The sequence below is a fragment of the Phoxinus phoxinus genome (assembly GCF_949152265.1).
Source record: "Phoxinus phoxinus genome assembly, chromosome: 5".
Classification (NCBI taxonomy): Eukaryota; Metazoa; Chordata; class Actinopteri; order Cypriniformes; family Leuciscidae; genus Phoxinus; species Phoxinus phoxinus.
The window spans coordinates 976,682-989,569 of NC_136880.1; the positions used below are offsets into that span (position 1 = coordinate 976,682).

Consider the following 12,888-nt stretch of genomic DNA (forward strand, 5'->3'; position numbering starts at 1 on the left):
CATGTAAGTACTTTATAGCTACACTATAATTACAGAAAGTTACACTGTAAAATCGCTATAATTATACAGTACTTTCCGGGCTGTAATCTAAAGTGTTAGCGCAACATCACGGCTGGAACAACAACATACAAAGTATGATAATGATAATCTCAGGTTCTGATTATGGGCTTTATTTAAAGGGCACCTATTATGGAATTTTGAAATGTACCTTCATGTAGTGTGTAACATAGATCTAAGTGAACAAAAACATCCTGCAAAGTTTGAAATATGACAGTGCACCGTATATAAAGTTATTGTCTTTCAAAAGTAAGAGTCGACTCTGAGTCATTTTTATGAATCGTTAGAAGACCGAAGCTTTTTCTCTGACTAGATGACGTCAACTTGTCAAGTTATTTGAATACGATACGCCCACTTATTGCGCTCCAAGGCCAGCAGGGAAACATCATGGCGACGAGACGCTGTGTTCTGAAGTGCGACTCAAACTCAACTTTTTTCATCTGCCCAAGGAGGAGCATTTGAAGACTAAGTGGCTACAATTCATATATACAACTATACCACAGAAGTATAGTCCGAGCCTTGTGCTTTGTTCGCGCCATTTTGAAGACGATTGCTTTACCAACTTAAATGCAATCAAACTTGGATTCGCGAGCCGGCTGATATTGAAGGAAGGTTCAGTTCTAAGTGTATTTGCATCAGCTTCCTCCTCCGTATCACAACCTGTAAGTGTTATTAATAATTGTTGCTTTTATGTTTTATGTAGCATGCTTAATTATTATTTTGTTTGTTGTGTAAGCACCGTTTAGCTTCTAGGTCTTCAATGACAATTGTATTGAGATATGTGAAGTGTTTGTCGTTGTTTTCGGAGTTGTCTTAAAGAATAGAGTAATACCTCGTAGTAACGTAACTGCATTTTTTTTTTTTTTTTTTGTAAAAACGTTATGTTTATGCATCGGGCTAACGCAAACAAAGACTGATTGTGCTTTTACAATATGAACTCTGGGCTATATGCTCGCTAACATAACATTAAATTCTTCATCTTATTTTTAGTTTTTTACTACAAACTAAAGCAGTGGACTATAATCATTATTATAACACGATTGAATTGATAAAAGCATCTGTAACGGTCACCAGCTGGAGTGCCCTTGAGAGCCACCTGAGGGCACTCCACATCAAGACTATTATCATTCACTCACAGACTACATCTCCCATCATTCTCTGCCCGGACTCATCATCACTTGTCACTGATCACACTCACCTGTACCTCATTCACTGATTGCATTTCACCTGTGTCTCATCCTGTTAGTCTGTCTATTTATACCTTGTTCATTCATTCACTCACCGCGAAGTCTTGTTTTAGTGTCACACTGCATTTCTGAGCATTCTCCTGGTTTTCTTGTCTTTTGGTTTTTGGATATCTTGCCCTGTTCCCTGGTTTACTCTCTTGCCTCTGGTCCCTGGATTACTCTCTTGCCTCTGGTCCCTGCCTGTTTTGTTTGTTTGTTTGTACGGACTGCCTTCCTGTGTTTGACCCTGCCTGTTCTTTGGATTTCCCCTTAAATAAAGCTGCGTTTGGATTCTCCACCTTCGTGTCTCGGAGCAGTTCATGACAGCATCATTGTACTCCGTGTTAAAAATAAGTATTATCTCTGTAAACACTGCTGGGTCATCTGACCAATCAACGCAGATTAGCGTCGCGCAAAGGAGGGGTTTGGAAAAATTAGTCGTTGAACTAATCATTTGGGAGTCGGTGAGCAAATCAGGTAAAAATAAATGCATATTATACGACAACAAAAGTGTTTTTTGTCATTGCATGCATGTAAAACTGTTGTTGGGGACTCCCAAAACAACATTAGGAACATTTTAAATGTCATAATAGGTGCCCTTTAATGTTGAAAGTGTCTAATGTGAGTTTGAATATCATTTACGGCCATACTGAAAGTAATAATAGATAATTCATGAGATCTTGAGAATAAATTAAAGGAAACAAGAACATTCTAATTGTGTACTCTATGACACAGGTTTATACGGTCTCTCAGTATGTATTTTTAATCATGTTAAAATGCTGTAATATTTATGAATTTGATTATGTGCCTATCCATTTGGTTGCGAGTGCAGTGTGCCTGCAGACAGACTCCGCCCACACACTCTTCTGATTGGCTGTGATTTGTGATTGATTACAGTGGACAGAGTGGACACAGTGGTGCTGTCACATCAGTGATATTTTAGCGAAATACGGGCAATAAAGGTCTATTGTCAATAGTGTAGTGTATGAAGCACAGCTCACACTGCAGTCACTTTCAAACCAAGCAGCTTTGTGTTCCTTGACAACTACAACCAGTTGTGAAACCTGGTTTCACAAGTTCACACTTTCATATCATTTAATAGAGTAAAGGTTATGCGTATTTGGCGTGTTGGCCGAGGGGAGGGCTTCGAGCTCGGTATTTTGGCCCGGACCCAGAGTACCCCCCCATTCCAGGTTGGGATAGGAATAGTTAGAAGTGAGGAGATGGGGTGCTGGGAAACTGTCATAGAACAGAGGTAAGTCTGCTGTGTATATACCTCCTGATGCTAATTGAGTTCACTGGGTGAGCTCCTCCCATGTTAATTAGGTTAATTATCTAAACGTGGATTTCACCAGTGAAATTTTGCTGAACAACAGTAAATGTGACCGCATCCAACCGTGAGCCTGCAGGAGACTTCATTCAGTCCACTAGAACTGTTTAACCTCAGACACAGTGATGACACGTGATAATGGTGTGTTTATGGCTCTCACCTGGTGCTCTCTTTCAGAGTCTCTGTACATGAGCGTGAGGTAGTTCAGGTCAGCCGTGTCGGACTCCGTCTGCCGGGCCTCGATCAGACGGCTGATGTAGCGGTTGACGCGTGTCCCCGGGCTGCTCTGCGCGGCGTTGGCCGCCGTCGGCGTGCGGTTCCTTAGCTTCTCCGGAGCAGAGCGGAGAACCCTCCTCTGCCAACGGACGATCACATCATGAAGTTGTGAAGCCTTTATCAGACTGTCAGTCCAAATCTGATTTTTGTGCATATCCGATTGGAATCCAATCATATATATGTGGCAAAAAAAATCACATTTTGGGCCAGATTAACTAAACAGGGCAAATAAGCGTAATGATGGGATGGGAGAGGAAACTTCTGCAGGTGAATCTACTGACAAGGCGCAAATTAAAGAACACAGACGCAGCAGCTCATTTCCATAATGACCAATGCAATCTAGAGCAACTAGTGATCTACTAACAACACAGTCACAGCGAATTAAAAATAACGTGGCGTGGCACATTAAATGTTCAGATAGTGTCTTCCTCTGGCATTCCAAATAAATGAAGAGGAGTGGAGAAGATTCTCTCCCTTCTATCACACGCTGTCTGTTCCCTGTGGTTCCTCCTCCTACAGCAACTATCACAGCATGTCAAGCACTAAATGGGTTAACACATGCTTTTTCTGGGCGTTAAATAATGATGCAAAAAATTACGCAAATACCAGTAAGTTGACTAGCGCAAACCTTGCATGATTCATACTCTCCTCCCATACATTTTGCATCTGAAAAGGAATTTACAATATACAAATGCAAATGAAATAAGGTCAGCTGCAAAAATAACTGTGTCCATGCCTTTTCATCGCACATTTTTCACTGCGTGTCTTAGTAAATCCTGACAGTAGTTTTTTAATACCAAAAGAGGTGTTGCATTGATGCTTTTTATTAGTAAATCTGGCCCTAAATACAATTTTTACAAATCCATTTCAACCTACATTCATATGTGGTTTGAAATTCTTTTCACATTCATTCCACATTAATGGGAATCCAACTCAGTCCTGACTGCTCTATCTGCCACTTTATCACACCAAGAAAAATGTTGTAGGAAACATGCTGAAAGACATTGCAGAATGTCTCAGGTTATGACTGTAACCCTGGTTCCCTTAAAACGGGAAATGGGACGCCATGGGGAATGCCTTCATTGTGACCGGTGTCTGAACAAAAGACGCCAATCTATTGGCCAAAAGCAGTCTATGACATATGAGAATAAGTCTATGAGAACAAGAGAGCGCCTGCAAAATACATTATCAACTCTTTTGTCTGAAGGAGACGTACAGGCAACCTGATGCATAGCAACAAGACTCCGCGTCTCGTTTCCTTTCTCTGGAGACCAAGGTTACAGTCGTAACCTGAGACGTTCCCTTTTGAAGTGGAACTTCGACGCGGCATCTGGAGTTGATGCTATGGGGAACAAATACACACTCTACCATGCTGAGGAGGTGCCTGCCTTACTATGCTGAGTATGTAAACTATAGTAGCAATAAAGTAACCCGACTCTATAGGTCAATCAGATTCAAGGTGCGTCAACCCCCAGGCACAAAATTTTGAGCCACACACTTCTTAGTGGAGCCACTCTCTAAGCTTTAATTTCTCTAATAGCAAGAGACATTTCAGCTTCAGTGCTCTATTGCAAGGGAAGTCCCGGCCTTATAACCTTCCATCCTCCCTCGCAGGCCAGGTGAAAACCTAAAGGCCACAAGAGCAAGTTTCTGATGCTATATTGACAGTATCAGTATATTGACAAAGCCCTCAGGGTAGCTTGTCCAAAAGGAGTACTCAACTACAACCTTTGATTCACCACTACTTCTCGGGAGGTGAAAAGGCTCTCGCTTCATCAAAAAAGGAGATGAAAATACACAAGGAGCATAGTGGAAGGGCTATTACCACTTCAACTCAAAGCCTAAGTAAGGAGCTAAACTGCAGGGGAGCTAAAGCTCTACTTATCTAACCTAAATCCATAGGGGAGAGATCTCAACCCTGTCCATTTTGCCTCTGGGACCTGCTCAGAGACCTACAAGCACTAATTGAGCCAGTGCTGTTATAACAAGCCGGGAGGCCATAGTCCGACCACCCTAACTTGCCAGGTCCCCTAAGTATAGGTTGACCAGAGTTGTGAGCGATACCCGCTATAGGGGAGCATTAAGTCCTAATTTAGGACCCAACCATTGTTGGCGAGGAACAGACGGATTCAGATGAATTACAATTTCGTCTACTATGCTCCACCCTAAAGGAAAGACAGGGAGCATGTCTTTAAGATGCTTTCAACCCATAGTAATAGTTTTTAACTCTTATAATGCCGCTCAGCCAAGGGGGAGCCAATCCCTACTTCAACTTAGGGAAAGTGGAACATGAGTTACTAATTGTTCGAACTACCTGGGCTCTAAACTCCAAGGAGACCGCAGGGGAGCCATGTCCTACTTAAAGAACACATATAATTATGGGAGTGCAACTCATACCCTACCTAAATAGTATGCCTAAAACTCTATCACCCAGACTCAAAAAACCTGAGGGGAACACCCCTGCATCCTCGCTAAGGGGATCTAACACAATTAATGTCAGGAAGAGAGCAATCCAAGGTGGAGATTAATAATAACTCCAACCCTGTTCACCCCGAATCAACCCTAGACTGCAGGAAAACTTGTCCCATTTAGCGCATTATAGTAGCCACCCTTAAGAAAAAGAGGGGGGCTTCCTAATAACACATGTACTCAACTCAAGAAATGTTTCAGAGGACTGAGCATGACAGCTGGCCTTGGTGACAGGAGAATTATGTATATCATCACTGTCATCCATGTTATAATCAAGAACAAATGAGACTGAACATATAACATGATCAGTCATCAGTTTGTGAACTGCTAGTTTACATCAACCTATATCAGTAGCTGATAGGGTTGATGCAACAATGCCTTAGCTTCACTGCTCAATCTTAAAAATAGAGACAGGTGCTACACATACTGACAAGGAATTAAATTGCTTCCAGAAGCAGTAATTACCCATTTAGAAAGTGAGGGTCATAAGGATATACCGTGACCACTCGCCAGGTTGAGCCAGTAGCCGATTGAGGGACACTGAATTAATGTGAGATCGCATCAGTTCACTTCGACAGTGAATCAACACATTAGCCAGTTACCTTCAGTAACTCTAACTCCTAGGACTGTCTATCGACCAATGTTAGCAAACATGCACCTTACAATTAGTCCATGGCAGAGCCAGGTGTCAACGCTCACAGGACCTCACTCATCGTCGGTAAGGGGAGGGTGGAAGAATGAATAATGAGCTGCTCTTTCAGAGCGCCTTTTAGTAATCACTTCCATGAGGTCCTGCCTCCTCTTCTTAGCAGTGCAACGCTTCAACCCCCTGCTCTTTGGAGTCTCCCGGAGACGGGCCAGAAGGCTTAGAGGAGGCAGAGGGTCTGGACTCAGCTTTATGTGGGATAAATCACCAAAAGGCGGCAGACCTCGGCCTCACCTCCTTGAAACTCTTGAAACACATATGCCTACTCCACAAGCTCCAAGATGGTTTGGCACGGCTTTGAAGGGAAGGCCAGAGCCTTAAGTTAAGACGCCTCACCCTGTGAAAGATAAACCGCTAGTGGTACCTTCACAGGGGGCATCTTCATATATCGTGCTCGCCCAATAGCTCAAATGCTGGAAAGGAAAGATGCAAACCAAGTATGGTTTCTACCAAGACTTCTCTACCTCACAAAGAAGGTCTGGAAGAAATGTTAGGCTCATGGGGGAAGGACATTCATGGCCCACTAGGAATCACCAGTTTCTCACGCGATCAGGGCAGACATACACTATGAGTGGTGTGGACCATTCTATCCAATAGTTCCCCATTTGCAGGGCTGGTGGGAGAACCAGACTTAAAACATCATCATGTGGTTCTCCAATCAAATCCACTTTCCTTTCTGCAAACTGCAAGTGTGCTTCAAAATCAAGTAGATTGATTGAACTCGCCTGAGGAGATATTTAAATATTTACTACTTCCCCAAATTCCTCAGCCAGTTCAACTTACAAACCCCCATGATTGTCGCCGCAGCGCTGCCTTAGCAAACCCACGAGGCGCAGGCGATTGTCCCTCCCCCGTCGAAAAGAGAGACGAACGCGATCAGAACTTCCTTAATATACACTTGTCACAGTGGGCACATCCAGCTCCCTCTGGAGCTGCACATGTATGCTCCAGGGTGAGACAGATAACGCAGAGCTCTCCTCTGGTGTAAGGAAGCACCTACATGGAGGAAGACAATGAAGAATAACTCTTAGATCCACTCATGATGTCATAGACTGGAGTTAGCCAATAGATTGGCATGTTTAGTACACGTGTTCAGACACCTGGCTTTTGCAGAGAGGAAGTTCCCCATAACGACAACTCCAGACAATGTGTCGACATTCCACTTCGAAAGGGAAACAAGGTTTTAGGTCCCACTTAATAATAGGTGTCTTTAACTACTAATCGTTTTGTACATGTACTTATGTACTTAACTTCAATGTTGCATTGAAAACACTTGTGCTGCTATTGAGGTGGGATATACGGGTAAGGTAAGAACAGGTTTGGTGGTATAGGTAGGTTTAAGGGTGGATTAAGGCTACATCTACTTTAATCCGTATACAATTGAAAATGGCGATTTCATTTAAAAAACGCCCTCCGTCCACAGCAGCAGTTTCCAAAAGTTTTCCAAAAGTCGGAAAATGCGAAATTCACCTTACTGCGCATGCGTCAACCCTCACAAAAGCTCACTGAGATGATATGGACGGAAAAATAAAAAATAAAGTTATGGCGCAATTCCTCTGGCAGGACAATTTTATTTAGCAAAATACTGTATCTCAGCATTCACTGATGCGTCCAGGTGGCACTCAACTGCTCTCATGTTTTGCCGCAGAACAGCAAATGCGAGAAAATTTTCAGTCATCTTTGCAGGACTGTGTTATGAAAAGTGTGCAAAGTAACATATCTTAGCAACAGTGTAAAAGTGAATAGCACATAACAGGCACAATACCGATATAACCATTAATATCTATTGGTACAATATGCATCACATGATTAAACATGCATCATCGGTTTCAAATACCTCCATTTTGACAGTCCACACTACACCGCCAAAACATCGTTTTCAAATTTATCCACTTTGGAGAGCGTTTTCAAAAAGCTTCATTTTAATTTGTAAAAACGCCGTCTCAGTGTGGATGGAAGGCCAGAACGGAGAGAAAAATATGCGTTTTCAAGCGTATTAGTGTGGACAAGGCCTAAGAGAACAATAGTGTAATTATAGATGTAATTACAGCTGTAATTATTTGCAAGTATTTTTAAATAGAAGACCCATTGACTTCCCTAGTATTATTATTATTATTATTTATTTTTTCATTCTATGGAAGTCCTGGGTCTGTTTGGTTACCCGTATTCTTCTAAATGTCTTCTCTTGTATTCAGCAGGAGAAAGAAATTCATAAAGGGTTGGAACAACTTGAGGGTGAGTAAATGATGACAGAATTGTAATTATTTAGTTGAACTATCCTTTTAAAGACTTCACACTGTATAAAATGGTCCAGTTATGTTGTTGCGAGTAAAATGGCGAGTGAAAAAACCCAATATACTGCTAGTCAGCCTGGTCTACACATGCTGGTGTTGTTTTTGGCATAGGCATACCAATGCAATGTCATTATCATTAAAATTCAGATATACCGGAAAACGAAAGAGTGCCACAGGACTCACAAGTCAGATCACAACAGTTGTGATACACAGCGTGGACAGTCAATAATCTAGATCATATTCCAAATGTATGAACAAATAATGGGATTTGGACTGAAAGTGTGAACGTAGCTGGAGACTGACAGAGGCTGGGATGATCTGAACAGCTGTGTGACGTCCAGATCAAGACAACACACACCAGCTGCTTTACATCATTACCATCAGACACTGTTTGTTTTACATGCATCACACACAACAGCAGTGTGTCCTCATTCAAACAGACATACCTTGTCCCCGTCCTCACAGTTCATGACGTTGGAGAAGGGAATCTCAGCCTTGAACATCTTGCGGCAGTGCATGAGCTGCACTAGTAAGTAACACACGGTCTTGAACTTCATCTTTTTGGCAGGTTTGATGTCTGATAGGATCAGACCAGGAAAAATCTGAAAAAACACACACAAATATTAGTAAATAGATCCCATCCCGTATTCAGACTGAATATGAAAACGTTAATACATGTGATATGAAAATCAACAGATGTAGGCCTCAGGGACCATCCATATGTAACGTGAGATAAATGTAACGCCTGGTGTAAAAAGTATAAAAGTGTAAAAAAGTTACAGAAGTAAATAATTTAAAAAAAAACTAAAATTGCTATAAAACCAAAGGCCTATGTTTAGTCAAGTTGTGTTCCAAATTTGAAGTTAAAATCACAAAAATGTAGGTTACTGTGAGATGTTGTATAGGCGCTGTACCAAAAACTTTTTGTCATAAATATACATTTTACACATAATGTCACCAAATATGGAACCTTGAATCTCAGACTTTTCCAACAATATGTTTGGAAAGATTAGAAATTAAAATAAATAAATTTGTACAATTTGGGAAATTATGAAACATGACTCCGCCTACAAGGGGGAGGAGTCTGCCACAAAAGGCTTTAAAGTACCGTTTCCATGGTAACACAATTTCAAAATTTTTAAACGGGTTTCACAGGATGATTTTTTTGTGTTTCAGCTTTCAAATGATACCTAATTTATGAAGATTACTACATTTACATTCTCATCAGTTCTTGCTTTCCCTGGGAATCGAACCCATGACCTTAGCGTTGCAAGCGCATAGAAACGGAAAAGCAGGACACTGATCGCTGTTGTCATCTTCGCAGTTTGTTGAGCAGTGTGATCTAAGGTATGAAGAAGCGCACACACCTTCCTGCGGTGAGATGGCACTATGAAGAAGGTCTCGATGTCGTGCTTGAGCAGGAACTCGTGTCTCTCGCGGCCGTTCCCCGGCTCCACCTCATAATCTCCATTCAGACACTCCAGTGTAGAGCGTGTGATGTGCACCTTCCTGCGAACCAATCACATGACAGGACAACAGTCCTAAAACTGTCCAGAACAACACTCGGGAGACGGGAACAGGTTGAGGTGCTCACCCCGGCAGTCCGCCAGCCTCCATCATGTTGGCCAGCGTCACGTCATTGGACCAGACGTCGTACTGCCACTTCCTGAGGCCCAGCACGCCACAGAGCACGCGTCCCGTGTGCAGACCCACACGCATGTTCAGATCCACCTCTGTGGCCTCCGCCACCGACCTGCCGGCACAACCTGTGTTTTATCCAGCCGTCATCTAGAAGCACTCGTGTGAAGACCATGGTTCAGATGAAGCGGGTTTATTCAGCCGGTACTAAAACTATTTATTCTATCAGTCAAAATAAACTAAGATTTGATGTGTTTTTTGAAAGTTATTCTCTCCAAGGCTGGGTTACTTTGATCAAAAATACAGTGAAAACAGTAATATTGTGGAATATTATTACAATTTAAAATAACTTGTTTTCTATGTAAAAAAATACATTTTAAAGAGCCCCTGTTGTGCTTTTTTGGATATTAACGTCACAGTGGGCAGAGATGAGATAGAGCAGGATCTTATGACTTATTAACAAACTTAACATTAAACAAAGGTCCTCAGGATACTTGGCTTTCAAAAACTATTTTATATTAAATTATTACAGCCTTTGTGAGCAGAAGAGACTTCTCTTTATATATACAGTAGTGTGTGTGTAACTGTTGACCAGCAGGTGGCGCTGACATCAAACTGATGTGATGCTGACAGCAGACGCTTACAGTAACACACACTGTATAAAGTGTATCAAAACAGTTATGAATAAGCAAAGAGCAAAGCTGCAGGATAAAGTAACAGTGGCCACGGATGTTTCATTTATACAAGGCACTTCCAGCTTTCTAAGCTTTTATTAAATCATGACTTCATAAATAAATATTCTAATTCTTCAGATAAGTGTTTCACAGAAGAAAGAAAATCATACAGGTTTGAAATGACGTGTGTGAGTTTCCAGCTGATGTTCATATTAAGTTATTTTTGATATGTTCTCTGAATGTTCAAAATGCTTTTTCTTGGTTAAATGAACGTAAATAAATCACTTCATTTGATCATTCTTCAAACATTAAGAGGGAACGTTACTTTTGAATGTTCTCTGAACGTTCTGAAAGTAGTAACATTTAAATACTAAAATGTTTCAGAGAAGAATATTCAATGTATAATTATTTATTTTTGTGCTATTGTTTTGAGAGTGTTATTAAAGACCAGTTAACTTTCTATTAATGTTAACCTTGCCAGAACGTTCCCTGTCAGCTGGTAATTGAGGACATTTTTGAGTTATGCGGCAATTTAAAAAAAAAATCCAAACATCATCTGATGTGCTCATCAAAATACACAAGGACAGTTGTATCAAAAAGCTCTTTGTCACACTGCATGATCTGATGATGATGATATGAGCCATTTAATGTATGTATAATGTATAATGTTTGATGAAAATGTATAATCATAATTGACATGTATGAGACTAAGTGTAAGACATGAGTAAATCTAAACAGTGCTCTGGAGACCGATCGTGCGAGCAGGAGCACTGAGCAGTGTGTTTGAGGGAACAGTAGATTTATGGCCCTGCTGCCCTTGAACAGGAGGCACACACACACACACACACACACACACACACACACACACACACACTCACACACACAGACACACACACACACACACACACACACACACACACACACACACACACACACACACACACACACACACACACACAGGCAGACAGACAGACACACACACACACACACACACACACACACACACACACACACAGACAGACACACACACACACACACACACACACCACACACACACACACACACCACACACACTCACACACACACACACACACACACTCACACACTCACGTGATGGTGTCGATCATGTCCAGGCCCATCTCCACGCAGCAGTGAGCGTGGTCAGTTTTGGGCTGGGTCAGTCCAGACACACACACACACACACACACACACACACACACACACACACACACACTCACACACTCACGTGATGGTGTCGATCATGTCCAGGCCCATCTCCACGCAGCAGTGAGCGTGGTCAGTTTTGGGCTGGGTCAGTCCAGACACACAGTAGTAGCAGTCGCCCAGAATCTTGATCCGCCGGCAGTGGTTCTCCTGCAGAGCAACACAGGGAAACATTAAAGGGATAGTTCACTTTAAAATTAAAATTCTGTCATCATTTACTCACCCTCAAGTTGTTTCAAACCTGTATTAATTTATTTCTTCTGCTGAACACAAAGAAAGATATTTTGAAGAATGTCGGTAACCAAACAGTTAACTCTTTTAAAGAGTTAAACGTTTTTTTTTCCTACTATGGAAGTCAATGGGTACAGACTACTGTTTGGTTATTCTTCAAAATAACTTCCTTTGTGTTCAGCAGAAGAAATAAATTAATACAGGTTTGAAACAAGGGTGAGTAAATGATGACAGAATTTTAATTTTAAAGTGAACTATCCCTTTAAAGGAGAACTCCGGTCAATTTTAACATTGAGCTCAATTTTTAGTAAATTTGGAGTGCTGTCAATACAGAGAACAACGACAAAAATCGGTGTTGCCTACACCGTGTTATCCTATTTTTAAAATTTGCACCCTATTGACTTGAATGGGGTCTAATTTTAAACCTTATTTCTCTTATCGTCCTTGATGTGTCATTACAAGTGCCCAGCCATGTTGAGTGATTCCTTAAGAGTGAACACGAGTGAATCTGACTGCAGGAGATGTGGAAGATATTAATAAAAATGATGTTATTTCAGCCAGCGCACAGACCTGTATTTAGTTCCTGTTTTCGGTCGAAGTCCAAAGTAGTCGATTGTCGAGTTGACGTGCATAGGTTTAGTTACAAATGATCACGCGCGTGAACTCGACAATCGACTACTTTGGACTTCGACCGAAAACAGGATGTAAATACATGTGCGCTGGCTGATATAACATCATTTTTATTCATATCTTCCACATCTCC

At 41.5% G+C, this 12,888-nt stretch overlaps 1 protein-coding gene across 2 annotated transcripts in view; it reads right to left on the minus strand.

Annotated features, from left to right (window-relative positions):
• adcy1b (adenylate cyclase 1b) overlaps positions 1-12,888 on the minus strand; it is a 71,110-nt gene that overhangs the window by 25,708 nt on the left and 32,514 nt on the right. Inside the window, exons 5-9 of one of the 2 annotated variants that reach the window (XM_079613574.1) lie at positions 11,917-12,044; positions 9,953-10,111; positions 9,726-9,867; positions 8,805-8,960; positions 2,774-2,968 (exon numbers count right to left, since the gene is read on the minus strand). In XM_079613574.1, coding sequence (XP_079469700.1) covers positions 2,774-2,968; positions 8,805-8,960; positions 9,726-9,867; positions 9,953-10,111; positions 11,917-12,044 — 780 coding nt within the window. Of the gene's footprint in view, positions 1-2,773; positions 3,029-8,804; positions 8,961-9,725; positions 9,868-9,952; positions 10,112-11,916; positions 12,045-12,888 lie in introns of both variants that reach the window. The other variant, XM_079613573.1, reaches the window with a different exon arrangement.